Raw genomic sequence first — 15,060 nt, forward strand, 5'->3', positions numbered from 1 at the left:
ATTGTTAAATTCATAAAATAAATTTTAATTAATTATGAAATGGACTCTCTCTATTTATTTCAAGTAAACTTCAAAAGATATTATCTGGAAAGCAAAAAAAATCTCGCTAAGCATAAAGAGGCTCTCATTCCAATATCTATAAGCAACTATTGGGTGCTTCTTAATAACTTTAATGGTATGATCTTGCAAGAACGTATCGCTTTTTCTTGTACGTAATCATCGAATTGTGGGTGACAAACATATGATTTAGTGCTAGCAGCCTTGTTGACTAGCTGCTGGTGCTATCCATGGCTCCAAGATGTAACATTGCTTTGTATTAATGAAAGCAAAGAAAAGAAAGAAAACAATTTTAACGTGGTTCGGCCATGAAAGCTTACATCCACAGTCTCTATAATTTTCTTTTTTGCAGTGCAAAAATCTGTTATAGAGCTTTGTTAATTTATATATACAACTTTAAGAAACAGAATCCCAACACTTATACAATCTATATTCATGATCATATTCATTACCTTCCTCTTGTATTTGATTTTGCTGATGACACAGGTGTAACTTTGTTGATTGGGTTGGTGCATTTTCGTTAACGATTTGGTCTTCTTCAATAGACAGGGCTGGTGGACTTTCCTTAAATGTTTGATCTTCAACATCCTTTGCAGTTTGCACCACTACCCAAAGGATCATCAAATTCACAATCAGGAAGTATGAAGTCATTGAAGTATCCATCTTCTACAGTAGGCTTGTAGTCCTTCCCTCTCTAGATCACAATCTGTTTTTCTCAAATGTCACCAAGGATACAAGGCATCAAGCCCTGCATTCACCTTAGAAAATAACTTCACAACTAAATTATTCATAGAACTACAATTTAAGATGCCAACAAAAAAAAAGGGGGTGATTGAGAGAGAAAGTCCCATCTTGTCTAGAACTTTCAGCTATACCATATACCCATCAGGCCATCACTATATATTTTGAAAGAAAGTGCAACAAGAGAAACAGTACAGTAAAAAGGTTCAAAGTTTTTTTTTTTTTTTTTTTTTTAACAAATTCAAGTAAGGACTAAATTATAAATTGCACTCTCTAAATTTAGCATGTTTTAAATTTTTTTTCCCCATAGTTTCATTTTATTTATTTTTCATTCTGTTTGCCCTTATTCAGAGTCTTTCCAATTCTCAAATCTTAAAAAAAAAAAAAAAAAAAAAAAAAAAAAAAAAAAAGAAAAGAAAATTGAAACATATTAGATAATACTGTTTAAAAGAAATATCCTAAACTTATGGTTTTTAATTTTTTTTCTTCTCTTTTCCTCATCTTCATCTGTGTCTCTGTCACTTCGTGTCACAACTTTGTTAAGCATATTGGAATTCATTTTCTACATGAGACCTAGGCCATAACCAAGTAATCAATAGTACATTACAAATACAGTGATAGTTAAACAAGAAAACTATGACAAATACAAGAGAAACTAATACGCGATTGCTAAAAGAAACATAAGGATATGCTACAAGCCTGATTAATTTGCTCCAACATTATACAAAATCAAAACCTCATCAAGTCATTATGGCAACTTCCAATAGGATCATTGGCCTTCTGTACCTACATTCAAGGAAGAAAATTATCTTTCTAAATCATTGAATTAAGGGAAATCATTTCTATGTATAGGAAGAACATGCTTTGGTTTTCAAAACAGATTGATGCTATACGGTGAATGAAATTTTCCCTTCAAGAGTAAGGAATTGAAAAACTATTTTAGTTTTAGTCTTGCTACTAAGAGAACTCATAATAATGCAAGAAGGTTAAGTTGTTGAATCCCAAACTAATTAAATGTTCTATAGAAATGGTTATCCAGGTACCTGTGAGATAGTTAAGATTATAAACAACTAAATCATTCCAAGTAATTTAGTTTTACCAAACACTAAGAGTAATTTCAGCCTATGTCTATGTCAAAGTCATCAGAGGCAGACTATAAAAAGTACAGTGTAAATAGGTGCCAATAATCTCAACCACACCAGTAGGTATCACCAAATCAAAAATAGCTTAAACTTCATTTTGATATTTGTGTTTTTCAACAAACATTTGTAGGGGGGTGGGGGACAAAAAACAAGCTTATTCTAAATCATAGAAAACAAACTGGATGAATAGTACCATCTTGTAATCAAATTTTTCATGGCATCAATATTATCAATTTCGCTAGAATAAAAGAAAGTATGTGACAAGCACATGGCATTGTGTAGGATATATGATCCCCCTCCCTCATAAAGGTTTGGAGTGGGTGTTAGAGCAACAAGTACTGTGTCATGAACAATTTACCTGTAAGTTGAAGTCTTTCTCGGCGTATTCTTGTTCTGAGGAGCTTTTTTCTAATCAAGTGCAATTGAGCTACAACATCACTAATGTTCATCCTTTCTCTTGGAGATTCCATAGAACAAGAAACTCCTATTTTGAATATCAAAATCAAGCACTCCAGAATTTTGGGACATCCTATTTGATTTTGAATGTGAGTATCATTTGTCCTTGTTTCCATATCTTCACTTTCCCAAAGAATAATGGGATCCACAATGTTACTCACTTGTTCAGGCAAAGCTCCTGTAACGAAATCATGAAGGTTCAAGTTGTCTTTGAAAATGTTATCAATGGGCCTTTTTCCTATGAACATCTCCAATAATAGTATGCCATAACTGTAGATATCACCATAAATTGACACCTCGTTTCCCATACCATATTCTGCAATTGCACATAACATTTACAAAATGATTGATCTAGTTTCATATTAAAAAAAAAAATAGTAATACAAGTTTGAAAGAGCTCTTTAGTGGCATATAAAAAGAAAAAATAATGACAAGTGGAAATTTCTTTTAGGACATGCTCCATCTTCTAAAAGGCTTCATTGAGTTAATTTCATGCTTGGAAGTACATTAAGATATATTATGAAAAGAAAAGAATTTAATGTTCAAAAATGGAAAAGATATTCACCTGGAGGAGCATAACCAATTGTTCCTCTTAATCCGATAGAGCTCGATTGATTAGTGAAACACTCTTGGGTAGCCTCCCTAAGGAACCTTGCCAAGCCAAAGTCACCAACATGTCCAATCATTTCGTCATCAAGAAGAACATTGCTAGGCTTGAGGTCACAATGAACAATTGGTGTATGGCAATGATGATGAAGATATTCCAATGCATGTGCAACATCAATAGCAATATTCAATCGTTGAAGAAGATTCAAATTCATTTTTTCCTTAGGAACCTCATTTCTTCTTGAAACTGGATGCAACCACCCATCTAGGTTGCCGTTAGTCATGAACTCGTATACCAATGCTTTGAAATCATGACCTTGATAGTCAACACCTGAACATGCTGTGAGTGCCTTCACTAGATTCCGATGTCTGATATTTCGCAAAGCCTCACATTCAGCGATAAAACTTTTGGAAGCTCCATGGTGCAAAAGGTTGAGTACCTTAGCAGCAACTTTACGACCATCTTGATCAAGAATTCCTCTATACACAGATCCAAAGCTACCCACACCAATTAAATTAGTGGTGGAGAATGCATCTGTAGCTCTTAGGAGACTATGGTAAGATACATTCAAAAGTAAATTTCCTGAATTACTTAAAATACTTTCTCTTCTTTTTCTTTTTAAAGTGCAAAGAAGTAAAAATAACATTACCAAAGTTACTTCAAGAAGGCCAGATAATATAGAGATTATTAACTTCAAGGAAGGAGTCAACTTCCTCTTCTTGTATTTATTGTATTTACATACAGGAAGATGAAACTTAGGCATGCCTCCACAAAGCTTGCCGTTCCCCTTAATCATAGTTGCACTTGTGTTCTTGAAAACTCCATTTGTTGGTATCTCACCGTCAAAATCGTTATAAGACAAATTCAATAACTGCAAGTAGATAAAGCTCTCCAAAAATTTTGGAATATTTCCAGAGAAATTGTTTTTAAAAAGATCTAAAACTTGAAGACCCCTTAATGATTCCAAAGATGAAGGAATGACCCCTTGAAAGAAATTGCTTCTCATTGCAAGAATTTCAAGTTTTACACAACTACCAATACTCATAGGAATTTCACCAAACATCATGTTTTTAGTAATTTTCAACTCTTGTAGATTTATGAAATTTCCTACTTCTATGGGAAGGACACCAGTAAATTTGTTGGCTGACAAGTCTAGAAAAATTAGTGAGAATAAGAGACTAAAGACTTGATATGGTATGGTATCACTGAGATTGTTATTAGCAAGATTCAAAGCAATCATATTTTGACACATTCCAAGAATCAAAGGGATGCTTCCTTGAAGATTATTATTGTTTAAAAACAACTTTATCAAAAGAGTTAAATTTCCAAGAGATGATGGAATGTTCCCAAAGAAATTGTTTGCAGATAAATCCAAATATTGTAACTTATGAAGCTTTCCAATTTTAAAAGGAATATGACCTGATAATTTATTATACCCCATATCTAGTAACTCCAAATTGGTCAAATTTCCTATTCCAGTAGGAATGTTTCCAAATATTTTATTTCCACTTAGAACCGGATAGTTGAGAGTAGTTGAGAAATTGGCAATGCACTTGGGCAACTCTCCCCCAAAGTTATTGACAGCTATCTCTAAATCGATTAGATATGTAGAATTTGTCAAAGAACAGAGAAAACTCAAGTCATTTGCCCCTCCATTTCCAAGCTCATTTTCAAATATGGTAAACATTGAAACTCTATATAACTTCTCCAAAGAAGGAACTCCTCCTCTTAGTTTATTATCGGAAAATTGAAGTGACATTAGATTTGAGGCATTAGATATTGAAATAGGGATAGGTAAATTGGTTTTTGACAAAGCTTAAACATTCGATATTTGGTAGGGTGATACCTATATCCAACGGAAGATGCCCTTGGATTTGGTTGCATCCTACACCAAAAGCTTTTAACGAAGACAAATTGAAGATTGAGGGAGGAATTGTTCCAGACAACCTATTTACATCGACAGAAAAAAATGTAAGTTTCGTCAATTGGCCAAAAGAATGAGGGATACTCCCACCCAAGTTATTAGAATATGCAACAAATATTTCTAGAGAGGATAAGTTACCGAAAAAAGGTGGGATACTTCCTGTCAAATTATTTGTTTGAAAAAAAACTTGTTGGAGTTTTGACAAAGCGCCAAGAGTTGTAGGGATTTCCCCATCCAAAAGGTTGCGATCGAAAAAAATGAATTTTAGGTTGGTGCAATGGGATAAATTTCTTGGAATTTTGCCGATAAGTGTGTTATTGTCCAAACTTAGGATTTGCAATCTGCGTAAACGGTCAATTTCTAAAGGAATTTCATTATGAAAGCTGTTGTGTGCGAGTATTAGAGTCTTCAAAAAACTTAAATTACCAACATGTGGTGATATAGAGCCTACCAGTTTCGAAGATTGCAGGTCCAACACAATGGCCCTCTGATGTCGATGACCATAGGTAACCCCTCGCCATTGACAAAAGTGGAGGCTAGCATTCCAAGAGCTCATAACCTGGAGAGGATCATTAGTGATCTTGGCTTTGAACTCAAGCAACGCCAACCGGTCCGTCTCATTATTCCCGCCAACAACAGAGGTGACTATCAAGCCACACCACCAGAGAATGATAAAAGCATGCATGAAAAAAGAAGAGGACGGTGGAGATGAACTCCATTGGGAAAGCCCCATCTGCAATATGGTTGAAAAGGTAGTTGGCACAAGTGTGTATTGTGAGGGAAGGCTAATTTGGCTTTGTATAGAATCTCAAGAAGTGGCAAATTTATAATGAGAGTGAGAGAAAAGAAATATGGTGCGAGAATTTTGGGGATATAGTCGGTCTGATCATCTTTAATTAATCAGACCGTGTACCCATGATCCACGTGGAATGCTATAATTTTGCCCCCTTTATGTTAAACCAAAGGTGTGTTTATTGCTAACATGTCTGATTAGTTTCTCTGTGCTTAGAAGTGGGATTCATATCTAACTTCTTTACACAGTAGAATTAGAGTGTCCCTTCAACGAAGGTGATATAGGTTCCTGGAATAACACTGTTATTTCTAGGCTTGTTGGGTTTTTTTTCCGGGGTTTTTGGGAAACAGTCTTAGTAGGTGTGAGGATGGACGACTTGGCTCAATCATAGAATAGGCTTACTCTTTCAGATAAAGAGGGACCGGGTTTCTGTTTACTTGACGGAGACAATTGTGAGACATTCTCCATTGTTGCAAAGTTTCTAACAAAGTGAGCAATTAGCATGGATGTAATTGTGAAGACTTTTACTCCGCTGTGGAGAACCAGAGACGGTTTTAAGATGCAGAGTTTCGGAGATCACAAGATTCTTTTCACTTTTGAGAAAAAAGACGATGTTGACAGGATTTTGGATGGAGAACCATGGAGTTTTGATAAACACTTGGTGGTAATGAGTCGATATGAGAATGAGTCCCCAATGCATGATATAAAGTTTGAGAAGACAAAGCTATGGGTTCAGATTCACGGGCTCCCAATTAAATATATGACAATTGAAGCGGCGAAAAAAATTGGTAGTGTGTTGGGAGAGGTTTTTGCCCTGACGGAACCAAAGGTTTTTGATGGTGGTCACTTCATTCGTATTCAAGCTCTAATTGATCTTTCTATGCCTCTGTGCCATGGAAGGTTGATATCTGTTGGAGGAGGAGGGAAGCAGGTGTGGGTCGCCTTCAAGTACGAGAGGCTACCAAACCTATGCTACTGGTGCGGGCGACTTACACACGATGACAGATATTGTGACTTATGGATTGATAGTGAGGGCACACTTACACTAGAGCAACGTGAGTTTGGACCACATTTGAGAGCTCCGCCGTTTGTCGCCGCAAGGAAAAGCTCAATTGTAGTTCCTGGGTTCTATGTCGTAAAGAAGAAAGGGAGTTCAGGTGTATCGGAGGGCGGAGATTCAGGCCGGAATTCTGTTTCTGGCAGAGGAAGATCACCGGAGCTATCAAATAATGTAACGGCTTGCAATGAAGGGGTTATTAATGTAGCCCATAATTCCTCATTAATTCCAAATGAAGATGAGGAAATCAATAGGGCAGATACGGTTAACAAAGGGATTCCTAACGGGACAATCACTGAGGAAATTAAGTTACCTAGTGAAACCGAAACACATATGGAAGCTAATAATGACAGGATTCGCTTGGCACATTTATTTGGAGCAGCTAATATCATGGGATCAGAACTGAAAGGAGTTAAGTCCCACACCGTTTCTGATATTGATCCAAAAGAGTTTGAATTTCATTCAAACACATTTAATGCCTCAATTACCTCTCAGTCCGTTGGTCACACTAAATTCCAGGATTTCAATGCTAAATTAAAGGAGATTGACACGGCATTAGCTAAGTTTGAAAACGGGAATGTGCCTGAATTAAATTCTAATAATGTAAATGCACGTGCCACTAATTCAGACTCGGTGCAATCAAATTCTAGTGAAGCACATGACACAAGTAGGGTTGCTCTCTCCACTACCAAGCTTCGTGTTCTACCAACCTGGAAAAGGAAAAAACGGGTAGCAACAGGCAACCAATGTGTGGATAATGAGCATCTCTCTGGTAGAAAACGTGAACTTACAGAGAATGAGTTATCCTTAGATTTCCCTAGCAAACGTCATCAGAGTATTCACAATGCCAAGGATGATTATCTTGAAGTGGTGGAGGCTGTTGAACAGCCCCGCCAAGGACAATGAATTGCCTCAGTTGGAACTGCCGTGGTTTGAGGCAATCACGAGCAGTTCTTGAACTCACCGACTTGGTGAAAAAATACGCTCCATCCATTCTCTTTCTGATGGAAACAAGATCTAAAGACCACTATCTTAAAAACCTTTGTTCAAAGCTTCACTTGGAGAATGTTTTTATTAAGTCTCGGATTAACACAGGAGGAGGATTGGCACTTTACTGGAAAGAGGGGATTGATCTTAAAGTTCTGGACTCAACACCAACTTACATTGATGCAATAGTTAACCCAGGAATGGATGACGCCTGGCGGTTCACGGGTTTCTATGGGAATCCAATAACAGCCAACCGGGAACATTGTTGGGCACTACTTAAACACCTTTGTCTAAAATTGGATCTACCATGGATATGTGTAGGGGATTTCAACGAGATCACCAAAGCAGAAGAAAAGAAGGGTGGTGCTCATAGACCAGAAAGCCAGATGAAAGCATTTAGAGATGCTTTGGATTTTTGTGGATTCCGTGATTTGGGGTTCGTTGGTTTACCATTCACTTGGTGCAATAACCAATTTGATGGAGAAGTAACATGGATTCGTTTGGATAGAGGGGTGGCAACACCGTCATGGTCACAATTGTTCCCCACAGTTTGTGTTCATCACCTTCCAGGTACATTATCTAACCATTGTCCATTATGGTTATGCTCTGACGATGAAAATGTTAGATTTTACAAGAAATCCAGGCCTTTTCGTTTTGAGGCGGTGTGGCTAAAAGATGAAAGATGTGAAGGTGTTATCAAAAAAGCATGGAGTGACAGAACTATGGGGGAACCAGTTGACAAACTAATCCGAAAGGTAGATGCCTGCAGATCAAGTTTGCAAACATGGAGTAGAACCTCTTTTGGCAATATCCGTCGATTGCTAATCCAAAAAAAGAAGCAACTAGCACAAGCTGAGGCTATGTCTATGGCCGGGGATCATCATGACCAGATTCGTGTTCTTAGAAGTGAAGTGTATGAACTCATGGTGAAAGAAGAATGCCTGTGGCACCAGAGATCAAGGGTTGATTGGTTGAAGAGTGGTGACATGAACACAAGTTATTTCCATAGCCGAGCAACACAAAGGAACAAGAGGAATTTTATTTCCAAATTGAACTTGAATGACGGATCGGTGGTGACAGATGAAAAACAAATTGGTGAGGCAATGGTAGACTACTTCAAACAGATTTTTGCTTCCACCATGCCCTCGAGCTTTGATCAGATTCTCCAAGGCATTGATACAAAGGTCACTCCAGCCATGAATGCAGACCTCACAAGAGAATTTACCGCAGACGAAGTTGAATTTGCTTTGAAACAAATGAAGCCCCTAACTGCCCCAGGCCCGGATGGTATGTCCCCCATTTTCTACAAGTCTTGCTAGAATTTTATTGGTCATGATTTCATTGATGCTTCTCTAGCAATACTAAATTCGGGTAATATGCCTGCTAGTCTCAATCATACTTACATATCACTCATTCCAAAAATAAAATCTCCAGAAAAAGCCACTGATTTTAGGCCAATAAGTCTTTGCAATGTATTATATAAAATTGTCTCTAAAACTATAGCCAATCGCTTAAAGAAACTCCTCCCCAAATTGGTGTCAGAATCCCAAAGTGCATTCATGTCAGATAGACTTATATCAGACAACATCCTTGTAGCCTTTGAAACCTTCCACCATCTTAAGACAAAAACAAAAGGGAAAACCGGATTCATGGCCATTAAGCTCGATATGAGCAAAGCATATGACAGAGTGGAATGGGCATTCCTAGAAAAAGTAATGGAAAAATTAGGCTTTGATAATAGGTGGATCACACTTGTTAGTTCCTGCATTCGATCTGTCTCCTTCTCTGTGTTGGTTAATGGTGAACCCCATGGTAATTTCACTCCTAATAGGGGACTCCGCCAAGGAGATCCACTGTCACCTTATTTGTTTCTCTTGTGTGCAGAAGGGTTACATTCACTTATTCAACAAGCTGAAATTTCAGGCTCAATCAAAGGCGTCTCCCTTTGTAGTACGAGTCCAAAAGTTTCACACTTGTTCTTTGCCGATGATAGCTTGCTCTTTTGTAGGGCAAATTCACATGAGGCTGGTTCTATCATGGAGATTTTGAAACAGTATGAAGAAGCATCAGGGCAACAAATAAACCGAGAAAAAACTCAACTCTTCTTTAGCCCCAACACGGATCCACATGTGCAAGAGGAAATCAAGACTTTGCTAGGAGTGGCAGCTACTACTAATTATGAAAAATATCTTGGTTTACCCTCTTTTGTGGGGAGTGGAAAAAAACAAAGTTTTGGCTACATTAGGGAGAGGATTTGGCATAAGATGGAAGGGTGGAAAGAAAGATTACTATCACAAGGCGGTAGAGAAGTGTTGATAAAAGCGGTCCTTCAAGCTATGCCCACTTTCACCATGGGATGCTTCAAACTCCCAAAAAGTCTATGCAAGGATATTGAATCTCTAATTTGGAAATTTTGGTGGGGCTATAAGGGGGAAGCACGAAAAATTCATTGGGTGGGATGGAAAAAATTGTGCAAGTCAAAGAGCCACGGAGGGTTGGGATTCAAGGATATTGAACTCTTCAATATTGCTATGCTAGGCAAGCAAGTTTGGAGATTGATCCATAACAAAGACTCTCTCTTCTACAAGGTCTTTAATATTTTCCCAATTGTTCAATTTTGGATGAGGGGGTGAAGGAGAATGGCTCATATGCTTGGCAAAGCATTCTAAAAGCACAAGGGGTGGTGAGGATGGGGTCAAAATGGAGAATTGGAGATGGACATTCTGTCAGGATCCGTGGGGACAAGTGGTTACCTGACTTGTTCTCTAGCCGTGTGGTGTCACCGCAGAAAAACTTCCCCAACAACACTCGAGTCTGTGCTCTTATTGATGAGGAAAATAGATGCTGGATGGAGGGTCGGATACGTGAGGAATTTCTGCCACATGAAGCTGAAGCAATCCTTAGCCTACCTTTGAGTTTCAACGGCAAAAAGGACAGGTTGATATGGGCTGAAACGATGAATGGTTATTACACCACTAAATCAGCATACCGACTTCTATTACAGGCAGTAGAGGCAGCGGTTCCTGGCACTTCAAACTCAGCGGCTCAGAAGCCTTTCTGGCAGGAGCTTTGGTCACTGAATGTGCCAAACAAAATTCGTCATTTCTGACTTTTATTACAGGCAGCAAAGGCAGCGGTTCCTGGCACTTCAAACTCAGCGGCTCAGAAGCCTTTCTGGCAGGAGCTTTGGTCACTGAATGTGCCAAACAAAATTCGTCATTTCTTGTGGCGCGCAGCCAATGACTCCCTTCCAACAAAAAAGAACCTGCAGAAGAGGAATATCATTCAAGACACAACCTGTGAACGATGTGGAGGTGGAATTGAAGATGGAGTCCATCCAATATGGGGCTGCCAAATGATCAAACAAGTTTGGTGGGAATTGGAAAAGTGCAGAGAATTCTTGAACGAAAATTTTGCTAGTTTCCATGACTTGCTGCAAGGAATCCTCGCCCAGAAAATTCCAAACTTGGCTGAGCTATTTGCCTTTATCGGGTGGAGTATTTGGCATGAACGAAACGCAAGGAGGTTGGGCTCACCTTCTCTGCCAATTGAGAAAATATACAGAGATGCTGTGGAGCGCTTAAGAGAGTTCCATTCAGTCCAAGAAGAACCGAGAACCCAACTAACGGTGCACCATCCAGCTCACTGGCTGCCACCGTTGCCCTCAGTTTACAAGGTAAATTTTGATGGCGCTACTTTTCCGGACATCGCCGCAACAGGTTTGGGTGTGGTTGTACGTGATTTAGAGGGCTTGGTCATTGCAGCGCTATCGGAACGAATCCATTTACCTCCAACTGTGGCAGCTTTGGAAGCGATGGCTTGCAGGAGATCCATCGTATTTGCAATTGAACTTGGGCTTCAGGATGTGGTTTTCGAAGGCGATTCAGAGGCTATCTTTAAACTCCTCACTGTAGAGCAACCTTGCATGTCCGCATTTGGGCACATTATTGAAGAATCCCGCTCCCTAGCATCAACATTCAGGTCAGCTACCTTCACTCACACCAAGCGCCAGGGTAACAACGTTGCAGACAAACTCGCTAAGCTAGCGAAGAATTTGTATGAACCATAAGTATGGTTAGAGGACATTCATCGTAATGTAACAGAGCTTGTAACTACTGTCAGAATTTTTCTGCATGTTTAATGACAAGTTCTTTCCGGTTTCTCAAAAAAAAAAAAGGTGTGTTTATTAGGTGTATTTTAACAATTAAGGATTTGGAAGTGTAGCATCCATACTTGGTTGAGCCTAAAATACACGTTTCCAGACTACGAGTCACTAATCCTCGTAGAAAATTTCACCCTTTGAACTGAATTTTTATATAGTTCAAAAATATTTTTATTACCGAACGGTCTCTTAGAAATATATTCAAAAATGTCAAATAACAAATTTCATTCTAAATTAAAAAGGAGACTCCTAAAATTTAGAATTTTTTTTTCTTTAGGTTTTTCTTTTTATTCCCTAAAATTTAGCATTTTTTATTCATTTTTCATCCAATAAAAGTAAAATAGCCCCCAATTTTAAAAAATAAAAAACTAAGAGAACTTCTAAAATTCAGTCTTCTTTCCCATTACGTTCATCTTATTTTTCCTACCCAAACTTTTCTCTATATATCACTATACCACTTTTAAACAAACGTCCAAAAAAGAAATTATAGTTGTTTATTTTTAAAATTTATCAATTTTATTTGTTCGTAAAATATATATTTTCAAATTATAATAGATGCAAATTGTTAACTTTTAACCCAAAAAAATAGAAGAGCCTCTGAGCACGAGGCTAGTAAGGCTAGTAACTAACAAAAGTAATTATATATGTAAATCAATTTTTATTGAAACTTCAATTAACAATACACCTCTACGATCATTACGTGTCCTGAAGATTAATTATGGACTAAAACCATAAATAAACTACTAGGTTTTTTTTTTTTTTTTTTTTTTTTTTTTTCACATCTATTCACCTAACCCATTGATTTTTTTTAGAAAAACCACCTAACCCATTGATTAGATAATAAAGTTGCCTCATGGACCTACATGTCATGTTACCTTTCTTCCTTCTTCTTTCATATTTTATACACACACACACACACACACACACACACACACACACACACACACACATATATATATATATATATATTATCAATTGCAGATGAGGAGCTAGACCCATTTCATGATAGACTTAATTCATCCGTTAATCATTTTAATTTAATGACATTATGACAGATTTAACTAAATTGACAATATATTATTGGACAAATTTTAGTTACAAAGTTGGTTATACCCTAAGGTTACAACCTTATTTAACATCATTAATATTACTACATATTTCAAAAAGCTAACCATTGAATTGCATGTTCTTTACGTTTTAAAAATACGGCTATAGGTTTAGTCTATAGTCGCGTTCATAAACGTGGCTATAGGTCCAGCCAAATATATATATATATATATATATATATATTAAGGAGGATTTATAGCCACTTTTAAAAAACGTAGCTATAGGCTAAGTTTATAAAATATTAAACATTACTATTTATAAAATATTTATGTATAAAATCATATTATATATAATAAAAGTTGGGCTTAGGCGCTGTGGTTGCACCAAGTGGCGGCACCAAATTGTAGAAATTTTCTTAGATTTTTAGATTTTAAGAAAAAATATATATATAAATTTTCTTCAACTATAATTTCTAAGTGAATAAAAATCTTAATTTGATTAAAGTTGAATTACACTTGCTGTTAACAGGCCAAAACCGTATTGACCCCTTGTGATTAATTAATTCATTAATATCCAAGTTTATTAATTAATCAAATTAACATACAAAGCGCATGGTAGCACAAACAAATCACCAATTATACTAAGTGCAATGGAAAATAAATTGACACAGTGATTTATTTTGGAATGGGGAAAACCTACATGGCAAAAACCCCACCGGGTGATTTTAAGGTCACCACTCCCGAGAATCCACTATTATCACAACAAGCAGTTACAAGTAAAGAAATCTCAGTACCTTGTACCAACTTACAGTTGAACCCTTACCCTAATACCCAATTGAACTTGTTCTGTAGTAACAATCTCTCCTTTGTAATGCACGGCTCCCAATACGTGACTAACCAATTGCGCGGATCCCAGTACGCGACTTCAATCACCAACTAGAGAAGGTTGTTGGCTACAAAGTTCTTCAGTTCATCCAGACGATGAAGATCAAGAAGATGCTTGGTTACAAAACCCTATGGTACACAAACACAGCAGCTTCTTCACAAGAGAGATGAACTAGGGCAAATTATGTCTCCAATCACAATTTGCTTGAACAAACTTTGCTCAACACTTGTGCAACTTGTGTCACCTTTGACGGCCCTTAAAATAATCATTTTATATGTCTAGGGTTGTGAGAAAAGAAAACCCAAACACATAATCACGGATTTGAAGAAAATAGAACAGAAAAATCTGTTTTTCTTAAACCTCGACAGATAGCTGCTGTCGAGCCACTGGGCTGGAACAGCTCTTAAAGCTCGATAGATGCTAGCTGTCGAGCTTTAATGACAGGCACTTTCTCAGCTTGAATCTTGGACAAACTTGCATGGCTTTAACACTTGATCTTGAAACAAGATTTCTTGAAGTATTAAACACATCCTAGATCTACCCAAATGCAAGTAAAGTGCGTTTTGTCAAAAGATTAGCCAATTACATAAAATAGTGACATATGTCCCTAACATGTGAAACACATATGTCCTAACAATCTCCCCCTTTGGTAATTCGTGACAAAACCACAACAAGAAAATGAACATATGAGAGAAGTCATAAATCACTTAACTCATATTCACTTGTTGAATATAATAAAATCTATCCTAACACAAACTCTTGAAAAACTTTGCAAGAAGAGAGTTTATGGCAAGTAGACTTTGACAACCTGTATTTCTGAAACACTTTAAACAAAACTCATCAAGGTATCTTTGTGTGAAACAGAAATTATAGATTGCATGCAAGTAATAAGAAGCATGTGCATAAAGAGAGAAAAGAAACAACACATGTAAAAGTAGGTGAAAGAAATATACATCAACATATAAAGAAAATAAGTACAATGTATGTCAATAATGGTCACAAGACCCATGTACAAGAATAAATGTATCTAAAATAGAGAAAAGAAAAAGATACAAGTAATCCTCACTACATCCCTCAAATATCAACACTCCCCCTAACAAAATGGTCCTATACTAACTCTCCCCCTAAGTATGACTACTCTCATATCCAAAACTACTCCCCCTTTTTGTCACGAGTGACAAAAGGTAAGAGTGTCAATCATC

General features: G+C 37.1%; 2 protein-coding genes across 2 annotated transcripts; one reads left to right on the forward strand and one right to left on the reverse strand.

The window, feature by feature from the left end:
- Positions 1-453: 453 nt before the first annotated feature.
- Positions 454-4,762, reverse strand: LOC115984673 (probable LRR receptor-like serine/threonine-protein kinase At3g47570). The gene is made up of 3 exons (XM_031107695.1): positions 2,962-4,762; positions 2,299-2,712; positions 454-662 (listed from the first exon to the last, which is right to left on the reverse strand). Exons 1-3 carry the CDS (start codon positions 4,760-4,762, stop codon positions 454-456), a joined length of 2,424 nt encoding a protein of 807 aa, XP_030963555.1.
- Positions 4,763-7,679: 2,917 nt separating this feature from the next.
- LOC115984674 lies at positions 7,680-11,833 on the forward strand. Its single transcript, XM_031107696.1, has 4 exons — positions 7,680-9,051; positions 9,121-10,310; positions 10,400-10,783; positions 10,886-11,833. Exons 1-4 carry the CDS (start codon positions 7,680-7,682, stop codon positions 11,831-11,833), a joined length of 3,894 nt encoding a protein of 1,297 aa, XP_030963556.1.
- Positions 11,834-15,060: the final 3,227 nt, after the last annotated feature.

This window comes from Quercus lobata, chromosome 4 (genome assembly GCF_001633185.2).
Source record: "Quercus lobata isolate SW786 chromosome 4, ValleyOak3.0 Primary Assembly, whole genome shotgun sequence".
In the NCBI taxonomy this organism is placed as follows: Eukaryota; Viridiplantae; Streptophyta; class Magnoliopsida; order Fagales; family Fagaceae; genus Quercus; species Quercus lobata.